Below are 16,491 nucleotides of genomic sequence, written 5' to 3'. Positions count from 1 at the left end.
AAGGTCTGTTTTCTTTAAAAATTAGCGATCTCCACTGGCTGAGTGATATCCGATATGAAGTTGGTCTCAGATTGTACTAGAAGCACTGCATTAAATTACATTTTTCCCCGCCATGTCTTTATAATATGAGCATTTATTTTACCCCCCAGTATATTCAATGGAGCGTCTGTGCTATCCTGCCGATTCTGACGGGCGAGTGCGAGTAAAAGGCCTTTTGTCTCGTTTTACGCTTGAACAACTAAACGAGTGCCAAAGTTTATTTAACGGAATGTATTTTAATTACATTACAACATGAATGCTGTAAAAGGAACCGTATAAAATGGAAAAAACTCACAATAACCGGTCACCGGAAGTTTATAAGTAACCTATATGGGAACAACACTAGCTCGGCATATACCCAATTATATTCATCCGTCTCCATATTCTACTGCATCCCAGAATATTACACAGCACCAAAAATGTAAAAATATATATATTGAATATATTTAATATATTTTTGTGTACGGCAGACGTCAACTCGCCGTGACGCAGATTCCCGCGTCTGTGTGCTCCAATCAGGTGAGCCCTCTTCAGCGCTCCCCATGACAACGAGACAGCAGTGACGTGCCTTGTAAAAATTTGCATCTGCATTGCTATAAAGCTCGTGTGCTCTCTATCAGCGTTGTCAGTTCGCTCGGTGTTGCTGTTTGTACTTGACCAAGGTGAGTTCAATACCGACGGTACGCCAATCTCACGAAGTCCGCTTCGTGAAGCTTCACTCGGGCCCGTCTGTGCTGTAGTTCCTTGTGGTTTGCGTACATAAACGTAACATCGCAAGGAATATTACGTGTTTGTTGCTCGAAATGTGCCGCCGAGCAACATCCAGTGAATACTGGCACGGCCTGGCGCCCGGTTTTCTCGTGCACTCCCTGGGGCGAGGCGGCCTTTGAGCCCTAGGCAGGGAACAAACAACCCCCGAGGACCCTCAGGGAAACACGGGGGGCCGGTAGTGGGACCTCGCTGCGAGGGTTATGGTGGGTGGGAGTAGCAAGGCCCACTCATCGTCTATTTTAAACTATAGTTTTAAACTTTAGTTTACTATAGTTTGAAATAGACACCATGGTAACTGTTATGATTTAACTTTATGCAAAGAGCTTAGAATGACCAAGAGCAACAGCCCCGGATTTTGAAGTGAAGGCGATCGGGCGTCCATTGGATCTCATTGCTGTCGCAATGGAAAGCAGCTGCTTTGTTATTATTTAATTTATTCAAAGAGCGCATTATTGTTTCCCAAATTGTAGAGTGTCGTCTCTTGGTGATTCTACGCTCTTTGCTCTTTGTCTGACTGTTGTAATGTTTTGCTTTGTTTTTCAGCTAAGCTGTTGAGCAAAGAAGGACTATTAAAGACAACAGTTGAAGACAACCGCGGGTTATATTCACGAGCGCGCGCGTTATAATGTGTCCAGGTTGTTTTCTGAAAGTTTGTCTTGTTTGCATGTCAAACTAAATAAACAATACTATTTCTAAACACCTGTCTTGTGTTTTATTTGTCCTCTACAGCAATGCACTGTCATGTAAGTCTGTTGAATGCATTTGTATGCAACATGGTTTGACAATACAGTAGTCTAACAAATAAATGGTTGTCATAAATGTACCTTCATTAGTCAACATTTGGTGTAGGTATAAAAAAGTTAATCAAAGATGTCCTAAGACATAAGGGTTATGTTATGGTTGTTTCATAACTATATTTATTATTGTTCTGTATGTTTAAAACCAGCAAATTATACTATATATTTAACATGTCATGAACTTACTGTTATTTTAAAATTTGCTTAATAAAATGTCCTAATACAAGAATGGGTGTTGTTTTGGTTTTATGTCAACCTACTGTAGGATTTAGGTTGACTACAGCAGGTATAGGCTACATACATCATAGGGAGTTTTTTAATGACCCAAATCAAGTAAAACGTCTCTTACTCAAGTACTTTTAGCATGCAAAAGTCAAATTTAAGTAAATAAAATACAGTTTCCAACAACAAAATTTTGTCTTGTGAAAAAGACCAGTGTGGTGGTGAGGAAAAAAAGTAATATCAAGTTATTTATATTTATAAAAGAAGTTGAACAAGTTGTCATAATATTTAGTCATTAGATTATGTGACCGCTAGATGGCGCTCAATTAAAAGGGCATTTTTATGGCACTCCAATGCATTAAAAAAATACTAAATTAAAATACCAAAATTAAACCCAGAATAGTCTCGTACAGGAAACATTGTGCCCACCAGTCTCATTAGGTGAAGTTGATATTAAATTAAACAAATTAATAAATGACAAAAAAAAGGTTATTAGACTGTTGCACTTTTTATGCATGTTTATAGGTCTATTGTTGTGTGTGAAACTTTTGTATATTTACATTATACCCACCTCCGAGATTAATCGGGGTCATGAGTTACTGGCTTTTTTTTTCTTCTTTTTGCTACAACACAGATTTTGCTTGCCCGTCAGCATTCTAGAATATTACAGAGAGAATTATTTACAATATACCTCTTTAAAATATCATGTTGTTCTATTTTGTATATGACTTAGGCATGATTTTCATTCCCTGTTATTAATTGCTTTATATTTTTACTAAAAAGTCCAGTACATAGTGCTGTCGCCTTACAGCAAGAAGGTCGCTGGTTCGAGCCTCGGCTGGGTCAGTTGGCGTTTCTGTGTGGAGTTTGCATGTTCTCCCTGCATTCGCGTGGGTTTCCTCCGGGTGATCCGGTTTCCCCCACAGTCCAAAGACATGCAGTACAGGTGAATTGGGTAGGCTAAATTGTCCATAGTGTATGAGTGTATATGGATGTTTGTTTCCCAGAGATGGGTTGAGGCTAGAAGGGCATCTGCTGCGTAAAAACGTGCTGGATAAGTTGGCAATTCACTCCGCTGTGGCGACCCCGGATTAATAAAGGGACTAAGCCGAAAAGAAAACAAGTGAATAAATGATACATTACAGCTAAACAAACCACAAACCAAAACACATAATGTGAAAATATTACAGGTAATCTGTTATTGCAATTATTGATTCATCATTGTGCATTCATTCATTCATTCATTCATTCATTTTCTTTTGGTTTAGTCCCTTTATTTATCAGCGCTTGCCACAGCGGAATGAACCATCAACTTATCTAGCATATGTTTTACACAGTGATGCCCTTCCAGCCGCAACCTACGGCCAATTTAGTTTATTTAATTCACTTAAACCGCATGTCTTAGGCATGTTGGAGTAATCGGACCACCTTGGAAAACCCATGCAAACAAAAGCAGAACATGCAAACTTCACACAGAAATCTTTGCATCAGAAATACATTTTAAATTCCCCACTCCCAGCTAGGTAGTGGATACTAGTTCTGGTTAGCACGTAGACCTGTATTTTTTGTATGTAAGATTGCACTAGTGTTTGTTTTTATTATTAATATTATTTTTAATTTCTTTTTTGCTCAAAAGATTCTTCAGTGTATTTGCTTATTGTTACATGTTCAGGTTGTCTTTTTGTATTTTTTTGTAATGTGTTTTACAATTAATAAATCAAACATTTAAAAACATAAAAGAAATAAATTTTTAATGGTATATAAATATTGTTTGGTAAATCCTAATATTTCTAAATATTTGTTCATAGGAAGCTTGTGTTCTTTTTGGAAACAAACAGAGGCAACACAGCACAACTGCTTTTCAATGTACCTATCATTTGTCCAAAAACATGATTTTAAAAAAAATATAATACTGAAAAATAAACTCCTGGTTGGAAATTTCTTAATCTTACATAATAAATTTTCTTTAAACATCTCTTAATAATATTTAAGGAATCTTTATATATAAGCTTAGTTTAGAGTTTAGTTTGTTTCTTCCCTAAAAAATGAAGATTTTAAGGGGTAAAAATCTCCTGCTTTTCCTTATATATATATATATATATATATATATATATATATATATATATATATATATATATATATATATATATATATATATTTATATATATATATATATATATATATTTATTTATATATATATATATATATATATTTATTTATATATATATATATATATATATTTATTTATTTATATATATATATATATATATATATTTATTTATATATATATATATATATATATATTTATTTATATATATATATATATATATATATATATATATATATATATATATATATATATATATATATATATATATATATATGTATATATATGTTTGAACATCACTCAAATGGCATTTTCTTATCAGTCATTTTGTGTGTGTGACTTGTAATATTTAACTTGTATGTAAATGTTTTTTATTCCAACTATTGAGCTTTTTTAAAAGGCTGCAAGTGACCCCATGGCTATATTCAATTTATATTATTATCAGTTCAAGAAACAAAATAAAAATCACACACACACACACAGACACACAGACACACACAGACACACACAGACACACACAGACACACACACAGACACACACACAGACACACACACAGACACACACACACACACACACACACACACACACACACACACACACACACACACACACACACACACACACACACACACACACACACACACACACACACACACACACACACACACACACACACACACACGGCAATTTGACCTTATCTACTATTCTGTGCAGTACTACTACATGACAAATGTCAAATTTTGCATTTTTTAAAAATATAATTTGATAACAAAATGTATTTAATTTTATTTGAATCTTACTGAAATAAGCACTGCTTCAAATACCTATACATAATAAAAAGCCTTTGCAAATGTGTACCATGTTCACCCTTGTTTCACCCAAAATATGCATAAAAATAATCAATTAAATATGAATTAACATGACTTAAATGCATTGTCCTACGACTAAATTTCTCCATCTATTTTAGAAAAATGTACACTTTCATGTATAAGGACTTTAAACTATTCCTAATTCATGGATTCCCACTAATTCTTCTGTGTATTGTTTGTTTGCACATATGATTTGTACATAATTTAATGCATAAATGCTATCTGGATCATAAAATAAAAATAGTACTTATAATTAATCACTGTGACACATGTGAAATGACTCCTGTAGACTACGGGAGACACATGAAGGTGTTTAATGTGAATGGTCAAAGTGACAAAATATACAATATGAAAAATATACAAATATGAACAGGAGGGTTTTTTCAAGTGAATACTGATTACTGAGATGGCTATCTGTCTTTGCTGCTGCGGAGGTCGGTGGTCAGCGGGTCATGCTGGATGGTCTGGTGGAGCATGAGGGCCAGCAGTCCCGCTCTGTTGGTCATGGCCGTCCTCACATTGCGTTCCTGTTCAAACAACTCGTCCAGTTTATACCACTGTTCAGAAAGACAGAGGAAAAACAAATCAAATGGATAATTTCAGTAACTTTAATGATGATTTTACTTTTTAGCTTAGTGTTAGTGTGTTAGGTTAAAGTTTAATAATTGACGAAATCTGGAAAGCTGTAAAAACACTTAAAGTTCAATGCAACGAGACATTTTTTTTATCTGGTAGTGACTATGAATGAGTTTTTCCTGGGTTTGCGACATCCCCAACACTCAAATTTATATAAAACCCCATGCCCAGATGTGACATTTCCCTCAATTTCCAGTGGACAAACAGTGAAATCTAACACACTGACCAATCAGACCCCATTGCGTATTTCTAAGGGAGGATCTTCATAAAATTATTTAAAGAACGGTGGTGTAGAATTAAGGCAAACTACCTGAAAATTAATGAAATGTTTTGAGAATAAATATTGAAAGGTACAGTGCACCCTATAAACAAGATTAATTTGTAAGCAGTGTGTTGACCATGTGCTTAAAACTCCCACGGAGATTAAAGTGACTGACCACTCTGACACGCTCCAGGTCCACCTCGGCCCGCCTGAGCTTCTCCCAGCAGTAGTGCTTGTTGCACTTGCGTTTGGAGACCCTGCAGTAATCTCCAGTTGGATCAAACACGTTACGGACTAGTGGACATCCACACACCTCATCTGATGTGACCTGAGAAGCAGAAAAAAAAAATTTACTGAACAAATATAATGCTATGAAGAGATGTTCAAAATAGGTTATTTTAACTTTAAAAGACATAAAAAAAGGTTGCAAAGCTCTCACCTTTGGGTCTCTGGAATGTTCTGGACATAAAACTTGCAGTCTCTTGCAGTATGTTTTACTCTGAGGGTTGTACACGTCACAGAAAAGTCTTGTTGCCCTGATAAGAAGAGAGAGAAATACAAAATAAAATAATAAAAATTAAAAAAATCAAATAAACAAATATATAAATATGCATGTGCAAAACAACTGTACAATTTACATTTAACATTAATGTAAATAAGCCAAAATGCTTAAATGTAATAGTCAAGTGTTCCCTACATCACTAACTGTTGTTGATTTTTTAAACCACTAACAGAGTTGGAATTTTACACCATTTTGTGCTTCAGCTCAACATTCTAAACTCAAACCTTATAAAAGAGAATTTTACCTACTGTGTATTCATCATGTTATTGTTTTGAAAAAGTCAGAGATTTACTGAAATATCGCAAAAAGAGTTGACAAATTATATCTCTACTATTGGTGTATCCTCAATATTTTTGTATAATGAGAGAAGATACACTGAAATGTCTCAATGCGTTCTTGAGTTTTCTCGTAAAAGTAAAGGCAAGTTACATGCTCTTTCTATCAGTGCTTCAAAGACTGTTATATCAATTTTGAATCAACGTAACAAGAATGAAGGGACAGACACACAAAAACTAATAACTGAAATATGAAAGAAATACTGGAAATAGATGTTTCAAAAAGCAAATCTAAGATTCAGTAGGCAAAGACAAATGTCAGTTAATAAAGAAAATACAGTGTAATTATTCAAAACGGCTTCAAAGTTTTTTTTTTTGTTTTTTTGTTAGAAAAATAATGGGTTTATCTAGGAGGCACAAAAAATTTAATTACAATTCTAGAATCTGAGTGCTGGAGAGGAGAAAAGGGGGCTAATCTATCTTAATGGATTGCTATTTACATACATATAGTCAAATACATTCAGCCTACGTATTCAGAATGCTTTTAAACATTAAAGCACTGTGTGTGAGTGACACTCTAGTATAATTACTGATATTGAAACACTTTGAAAACACAATATTTGGACCTACATATAAGAGTAAGTCACTGATTTATAAACTTATATTCTGTTTAAACAACATATCAAATAACAACATTCAAGGTTTTCTTTAAAAAAAAAAACTTTGTGTTTATATTGTCAGTAATGAATTTTTAATCCTGAATGTTTGGTGTTAGTTATGGCCTAAAGTCTTAATTTCGGTGCATCCATAGTTTTTCCAGGATATAAAAAAAAAGAAGTATGTAGAATATAGCTTTCTTACCCTTCTATTCTAGTTGGGAAAATGGAACCGAAAGACGTCTGGCTTTCATACTGTAAAAAAAAACACACACACACAAAAAAACAGTTAAATATTGAATGTGTTCATACATCACTGATTTCTGGGCTTGTAAACCTTATGTTCACCTTGGCATAACATCTCTCCATATGCCTGAGTGCCACCTTGGGGTTGACGGGGTGACTACAGGACACACAGAAGATCTGAAGGTCTGTGTCCTCACTGTCTGTTTCATTCACCTGCAAGAAAAGCCGATAATTTACACTACAGATATAACAATCCTTCTGAAACGCCAGTTCCAGTTATCCTATGAAATTCTAATGACATCAGATATAAACTCACGTCCTCATCCTGAAGGACCAGCTGCTGCTTGGCTTTGGCAATGATGCCCTCCAGCTCGTGGAAACGGCGCTCCATCTCTGCCAGGCGCATACGTGCGGCCTGCTGCTCTCGGCGGATGCGCTCCAGCTGTTTTTTACCCTGCTCCTCCGCAATGCAAGGGCTTTGCTGCCACTGTTGGATGCGCTGCGGGAGGATTTCATAGATGCGACTGCACAGATTGACACAGTATGAAGTCAAGTGATTGCAAATGTGATATTGTGAGACACCCTTAGAGCTCTACAGTGCTGATTAAAATAATTACTTTATGTGACTATGGAATAATATTCAAGCACACTGGAACAACTGACCCAATCATAACTCGTAAACCATTATCTAAATGCAATTACTACAAAAAAAAAAAAAAAAAAAAATCACGATAATGTCCAAATGCACATACATACACACATAAAGGATGTAGTCAATAGACAAAAAGCTGATAAATAATTATTAGTAGTGATGTGCAGATCCCTCTGATACCAGGGGTCTGTTCTTCTTACCTCGCTTAAATGATCTAAGATGATTTGGCAGATCCCGGATCTTTTAATCTTGATAACTGATCTCTCGCTAATTTGGTTCTTCAAACAAGTTCGTCAATCAGATTAAAATGTCTGGATAAACTGATCTGAGATCACTGCTTGTGTTGTGAAGGACTGATCTATCGATCCTCAAAATTATGATCAGCAATGCAACGATTGGCTGACGGCACAGCAGTGTAATGACATCATCTGATTAATATTCAATTTTCCATGTGAGCAAAATGACACAAAATTGCGCTAAACGGTTTGTTAAATATGATACGCACCAACTTTACACCTTGTTGAAGGCTGCATGCTTTGCCCTTTCATGTGTCAAGAGCAATTTATTTAGTTTTACAGTTAGAGAGGATTTTCCTTATTATATTACCCATAGTAGTATTATAGTAGCCCTTTTTTTTAATCGGTGTAAAGAATAACTCGATGTTTACACAAACCATTTAGATATTGGTAAAGGCGTCTGCAACTTTTGTGAAACATCAAATCACTGGCATATTAACTGTCAAAACATGTTTATGACTGCATAAATGTATTATTGCTTTAAAAAAAAAGTCACATATCGTGCACGTCTATTATCATACACAAATTGTACTAAAGCGATCCAAAACGTTCATATCAATAAGTTTTCTCTTTGCACCACAAGATTGCAGTCTTTGTACTTACATTACGGAGTACAGATTGCAAAAGTTTTATTAATACATATATTTTTAATTATATATTAGAGCTGCACAATTAATCGTAAAAAGATCGCGATCTCGATTCGACCCCCTAGACGATCTTAATTTAGCATTTCTACGATTTTGCCAATCATATTTTCAAGTTCAGGAGAGAGGAAAAGGCGGCTGTACGAGTCTTTTTATTGCTTCACATACGTTGCTCAGCGACATGGATCCCTCCAAATGATGTTGAAATAGTCACATACTGTATTTATAAGGTATAATTCATCCCCAAAATGTCATTTCTGTCTTCATATAATGATGTATTCGCGGCCGGGAAATCACACGTGACGTGAGCTGCTAACCGAGAGGGCGGGTGCAAGCGCTACTTGAAAGACGCTCGTGCGTCTACTTTAGTGAACAGAACCTGCGCATGCTGCGAGTAACAGGTAATACAGTTGTAAATAATAATCAGTTTGTGGCACAGAGTGATCGTTTGGGAGCCGCAAGTGAAGAAGTATGAACAGCACTTAGCAGTCAAAATGAAACCGAAAGTGTGCACTTCATTTAAATCAGGGGTGTCAAACTCAATTCCTGTAAGGCCGAAGCCCTGCAGTTTAGTTCCAACCCTGCTCCAACACACTTACCTGTAGGTTTCAAACAAGCCTGAAGGACATAATTAGTTCGATCAGGTGTGTTTAATTAGGGTTGGAACTAAACTGTGCAGAGCTGCAGCACTTTTGGAACTGAGCTTGACACCTGTGATTTAAATGATCATATCGCATTTTAGAGTTATGATTATGACAAGCAATTGATATGTTTTTTCTTTCATAGCGAACAGAGTTGTGCATAAAAATAATTGTTTACAGTGTCAGTAGAACTACTCTAGCCTATATATTGTTGAATATAATATGATAATGACAAATGATTTTACCAGTGAATAAAATGGTTTTATAATGTTGTCAACGACAGATTGCAAGCATGTATCTCAAACATAATAATTCAACATCAGAATTATTATAAGTAGAATAGAATTATTTATAGAAGCCAGTAGACCTACACATATTATTATTGTTGTTGTTTTACCATATGTTTGAGAAAAAAATAATAATTCTACATTTACAGAATCTTGAGAGAATCGTGATCTTTATTTTAAGCAAAGATAAAAAATTTACTCATATTTACTATTTTCCCAAGTGTATATAACAACTGTAAGAAAATATTAGCATTTGGTACATACTTTCAGTATTATATTTGCTTAAACTGACCCAATCCTGTTCTAATCCTGTTTATATGAATTGAGCCTGCTCCCGACCAGGTTTGAGCTACCAGAACTGTTGCTTTGGCAAGAACTCTCGGATCAGCTTTGAAAAACGAAACGATCCTGGATCGTGTCAAATCGTCAATATCCAAATCCAGCTAACTTAGTAATCCACGTAGGAAGAACGGACCCCAGATCTTTATGCTTTATAAGATCGATTCTCTAAAAAAAACATCAATATTTTTCATACTTCAGTAATTTGAGGTAATTAATATTTTTAACAGGAACAAAGTGGAAAGTAACTAAACTAATGAGATATTCCTTTAAATAATATGCAGTTGGTGGGAACTTTTTTTCCTTCCGCCTGGGAAAGTGCGTAATGGGTGCAGTGCAGCTCGTCAGTCACTCACAGTCAGTCCAGTCACAACAATGGCAGACCGAGAGCGTAAACAAAGTCACATGTGGAGCTATTTCAGCTCCACAATCAGGCAAGACACAATTTTAAATGATTTGCCATTTTATAATGTTTACTGTTTTTACACTAATATTTTCTTTTTTTGATTCCATCCTCTTTTTGTTTTTTTCTGTTGTTTTCTTAGCTTGTCTTTATTGTAAATGAGACCGCTACCTCAATATACTTCAGTTTAAAATAAATAAAGTTTAAAAATACTCTGCTTTAAAGCTATGATTTGAAATTATCTACTTTTTCGCATTTAACACATCAGTATCGCCGATACCAGCCTGAATTTTACTCAGTATTAGATCAGAAAAAAAAACTGTGGTATCGAGCATAACTAATTAGCAGCTTGTGTCATGATGAAATCCATCACATTTTACTGTAAACGTTAGCCCCAGAAATGATAGTCTTTGTGGTACTAGTAGCGTTTAAGAGCCATTTGACCAATCAGAGCAAGCAGGCTGTCAGAAAAGTTGTTTACAGAGGTCATTTTAAAAGTGCAGTAGGTGATTGTATACAGAAACACTTTTTACTGTGCTGATTAAAAGTCTCTTCACCTTCCAATAGTAATGATTAAAGTAAATGATCTAAATGTATTTATATGCATTTCTTTATTCTGGTTAAGAAATAGGACTAAAAATGTTTTTTTCTAATTCAAAATCGTCTGGCCAACAAATAACTTAATTACGACAGGTAACTCAAACTGTCTGTCGTGTCAACAAATTTAAATTTATATTTCTGCGCACCCTATACATCCAGACAGATCCGTCATTTACACATGAATATAAAGCATGGAGCTACTGATGACAGAGAGAGACAAACTCAGCAAACTCAGCATTTACCTGAAAGTCTTCTTTCTGAAAGACCAACGTGGCCTAGTATCAATGAAAAGAAAGATTTGTTTTGAAAGAGCTTCTGCCAAAAATGCAGAATCAGGACTTTTCTAAATCCTGAATCAATATCGAATTACTTTTGCACACTGGAGGGAAATAATGTTAGGCAGTTCAAAACAACGATCTGAAGGGTGACACCATGGCTGAAGTATTACTTTTAGACAGGTACGTTTAAAAAACTATTTTAGTCATGCAAAGCTTATGTAGACTGTGTTCTTTTTTATGAATAGGTTTAAAAACACTAAGGCATTTTTTAGCCACTGTCAAAAGATTGACTATTTTCAATTTCATGGAGTACCTTCTACAGCAATGATAATATAGATGTAGATACAGGCATTCATTTAGTTGTTCAAGTGTAAAATGAGGTGAAAACCAGCGATGTACGAGGATCAGCGAGCACAATTGAAAATGAAAAGACACTCGTTATCTTGGTAACTTAAGTGTAATGTAAAAAGATGACAGGATATTTCTGTTTCTAGCACTACTTTACTGGGGTGAAGTTTGATTTATATTCACACATTTGGTAATTTTGCAACAGTGACAGCCTGTGACACGTTTCTTTGAATATTGGATCTGAAATAGTGTGTAGCTATGACCTAACTGACTGTGTTGTATTTTATAGTCATTGGCTAATTATATGATTTTACTATTTAGAATTTGAAACAATACTTTTCTGAAACTAAATTAAGGAGAAAGTCTGAATGTCAGAATATAAAACCAATTTTAGCCCAAAGCCAATTTGAGGGAATTGTAATTCCTGCACACGCTGGCCTGTCAACAACTACGCTGGACAAAGTGCATGTCTCCATAGAGTTTTCAAACTGGCGAATGACACAATCTAGTGTTACAGAAGGTTGTCTATCTTTATCTATTCGGTGCACATTCATGATTCAAATAGGCGTGGCTTGGAGGCCAGGGGAGGGACATACATTTTCTAAATCATGCTAACGTTAGCATTCTGGCAGACCACCTACTGCACTTTTAAACAAATCATTTCTTCATCAAAATCATCTCAGATGAACATAAACCTAATTGTAAGAGACCTCCAAAGCAAAATTGATGAACTTTTTTAAAACAGTACATTAGGGGCACTTTAAAGCACATTAATCTGGTATTGGTATAACCTTGTGTTCCACACTGGTCGGCTGCACTTAATGAAATAACCTACTTGGCGGCCAGCTTCATGCCACAGTCCTCAGAGCAGTATTTTGAGTTTGGCCGTGCCGGCTCAATGCAGTTTGGCCCCAGGCACTGTTGCGTGTCTCCTCCGTGTCTGCCGTCTGTCCTATCACTGTGTCGCAAACGATCACGGTGCTTCTGCTTCTGCTTGTGGCGACGGGACTCTTTCTGTGAATGATAAACACGATCAAATGAAGATCAGTTCTGTAATGCAATCAAATATGCATTAAATACTCTGCTCCCCTTTGTACCTTCTTGTCAAATTTTTTGTCTCTCCTCTTGACGTGCTTGACTTTTATAGCTTTCTTCCGTGGAACAGGACTGTATAGTTGGCCATCATCATCCTCACTGCCCCATGACTACATTAATATATATAAAAATAAAAAAGCAGATCCATTTTAAAGTGCTGAGACCCAACTCATCATCCCTAATAAGCAAATGTACTTTTGTACCTCTTATAACTTGACAAGAATTCAAATGAATGTATATACTAAGTGGTTGTGGTTGAACTGCAGCAATTAGTAGTTACCGCATTTCTGTCCTTGTAGTGCTCATATAGATCCATATCGTTCTCATCATAATCATCTGAGTATCGTCTATTCCTGTGCATTATATTGTCTTTCCTCTCACGCAGCGAAAACTCCTCATCCCGAACACGCAGCATTTTCTGAAAAAACAATATGAAGAAAAATTTACTTCAAGTCTAAAGCTAAACAATAAACAAACAAGCTGAATATAAAGCTGCTCACCCGAGCACGAACAACACACTGCCTCAGACGACACTTCTGACGAATCTTGTTTGGGCCTCCAAATTTCTTCATGTCTTTACAGAAGTCGCAATGACCACAGTCCTCTGTCCTGGTGCAGGGTTCACATTCACCACACATACGGGCAGAGCGCTTCACCTGAAACACAATGTTAAAGGACAATGTTGCTTCTATTAGATTGAATAATTAAATATTACAACATTATAGATGTTAGAAAGGTCATGAAACTCCAAAACACATATTCTGAGATGTTGACAGGTTGACAGTCATACACACACACACACACACACACACACACACACATATATGTGTGTGTGTGTGTGTGTGTGTGTGTGTATGTGCCACGTTGCTAAAAACACTATTAGGACACATATATTTCACTAACAAGTGAAAATTGGTTGTTTTGCATTGTTTAGAGCAAATTTGCACTTCGGGTTTAAAAATAATTTTTGAAGCAAAGTCATGGCGATGAGATCATTGTGTAAATTCTAGCGTGGAGATCGGCTGTCTAGACTAGAAAGTACAAAGACGTAATTGAGTTTTCAACACATCTGTTCATTAATTTATGAGAAGAACTTGGTTTGAACCAATCTATTGTGAATGAGATGCAACTTCATTAATATGCATAATATAGCTACGAAGACTCTTTTTACTTGTTAACAGTGTTGAGAGAGATGCCATGTTGGGTTGCCAACTGTAATTCAAACAAGTAGTTGAAGAATTGTTCAGAGGCAAAGGTCGCCAGTGTTGCATTTATAAATGTGATGCAATGAAGGTTTTGTTTTTATTTCCCCACAATGAGAGCACAGCTCGTGTGTGGACCCACATGTGTGGATTACAGTGGTCTGTTAACATGCAACAAAAGATTTGTTTGTAAGGAACATTTTTGAGCCAAGAGCTTTTACAACCTGCAAATGTTGAATTCCAGATTCGCCACTCGTCTTCTTTTTTTTAAAAAAAAAGACATGGCTCCAGTTTGTGTTGATTGTCCTGTCTTTACAGATTAGGTAAGTGTGTGATCAGTGTTCTTTGTTTATGCCTTTAATAAAGCATAATATGTATTTTTCCTATATATAGAAGGTGTCCTATTTTCATTTGTTTAAGCATAAACAATCACTATCTTCACTGTCTATCAAACATCAATATCAATATTCACTTTCAATAAGTATTCTGACTGAGTTTACAGAAAACACACACTAATGTCAGTTTTTATTGTAAAACACACCCTCAGGAATATTTAAAGCAAAAATGGTTTGATGATAAAATCATGAATGATAATTAATTAATTATCCTTTTAAAATTGTTATGCTTTCTAACTGTCATTCAAACCACAAAGTCATACCCATTCATGACCAAAAGGATTTAATTAAAATCTATTCAAGGTAAACTAAAATTAAATGTTTTAATAAAATCACAAAACAGTTATCAGATTTATTCTTATTCCATTTTTTAAAGTGTTTATAAAATTGGTGAACGTATTTCCCTTCATTAATAACCCATAATCTAACTGAAGTCAGCTAACTAATGTGGTAAAACGAACAAGCACTTACTTTAGACCCACGTCGCTTATCAATCTTGTATTCTGGAGTGCTGGATCGTTTCTCAACCCTCTCGGGCTCAACATCTTTATCGCGGTTCTTCTTTCGATATCGTATTGAAAGTGATGGATCCCTTGCTGAAAATATATATTATATATAAAATATTGTTAAGTACATATTTAATTATTGTAAAGCCAACAACATTCATTTAACAAAAAAGTCTTGAGTCACTGACCCCGACACTGTTGACAGTACCACTCTCTTATAGCTTTGGCCATCTTCTCCGTCACATTAATACAGTGACCGTGAAACCACTCATTGCAGTTGTCACAACCACTGAGGAGAAAAAATTTAAGACACATTATGCTCTCTATTTGAACACATATATAGTATTTTGAAAAGACATGGTTAAATATATTCGTCTCACATCATGAAGCAGTTGATGTCTGATTTTCGACAAATGCAGTAAAGAGGAGCATTTTCTCCTTTTTCCATACTGTTGTCCAGACCTGGAGTCTGGTCCATATCAGACATTTCGCTGTCCTGTAAAGAGAATAGAGTATTATAACAACAAACCACTTAGCTAACATTAAAGAGAACATTACAAATTAAACATGGTCGATATCACACTATTTTCCTCATTATAAAGGCGACATAACCGTAAGGAAAAGACATACTCATTTTAAACATCTTAATTAAATTAAAATAATACTTCAACATGACATTATATATTAGCATGATAGCTTTTGACAACCATTGGATAATCGATATAGTACTACATAAAAATCTAAATAAGTATTAGTAAAATAATTATTAGTGAAAATACTCATTGTTTAATTCCAATAACTGACTATGGAGCACTTAATGTGTTATATTTTAAGTACTCAAGTGGAAAAGCTAATATGCTATCAAACAATAATAACGTTAAGTTAGCTAAGTTAGCAGACTTACCATCGCTGCTCCCCGCCTTCAAAAGGATCCGATCAAACGGATGAACTATCAATTAATTCATATAATATATCACTGCATAGTGAATGCTGCGACTATAATAACTGAAATAAATGCCCACATAAAAATAGAAATGAAGCGGTATTATAAACAGAAATATTCTGACCGTGGGCAGACAGCTAACAACGTCGTTTCGGCTGTGTATGTGCGCAGAAGGCTAATTGTCATAATAAAAGTCCCCATCAGGAAAATCTGTAACAGTGATCAGTGAAAGACTTGATGATTATGTTTTTTTTTTTTATTTTAATATTAACTTTTATTTTTAATACAATAAAATATCAACAATAATAATTATCCTTATTATCTACGCTATAATAATAATAGCTATTATTATTATCATTTTTGTTATTATTATTTTTATTATTATTGACAATTATGATGCTTTATGTACTTTTAAAATA

The 16,491-nt window shown here is 35.0% G+C and overlaps 1 protein-coding gene across 1 annotated transcript; it reads right to left on the bottom strand.

Annotated features, from left to right (window-relative positions):
- Positions 1–5,104: 5,104 nt before the first annotated feature.
- cxxc1b (CXXC finger protein 1b) lies at positions 5,105–16,205 on the bottom strand. The gene is given in 14 exon segments (NM_200333.1): positions 5,105–5,363; positions 5,880–6,032; positions 6,144–6,240; positions 7,403–7,452; positions 7,546–7,656; positions 7,760–7,967; positions 12,767–12,945; positions 13,029–13,136; positions 13,307–13,444; positions 13,527–13,682; positions 15,095–15,219; positions 15,318–15,418; positions 15,510–15,625; positions 16,034–16,205. Coding segments are annotated over 14 exon segments (1,692 nt in total). The 5' UTR covers positions 16,037–16,205; the 3' UTR covers positions 5,105–5,216.
- Between the last annotated feature and the right edge of the window lie 286 nt (positions 16,206–16,491).

This window comes from Danio rerio, chromosome 11 (assembly GCF_049306965.1).
Source record: "Danio rerio strain Tuebingen ecotype United States chromosome 11, GRCz12tu, whole genome shotgun sequence".
NCBI lineage: Eukaryota > Metazoa > Chordata > Actinopteri > Cypriniformes > Danionidae > Danio > Danio rerio.
The sequence above is the reverse complement of the archived record's forward strand: the minus strand, read 5'-3'. Positions and strand labels throughout refer to the sequence as shown.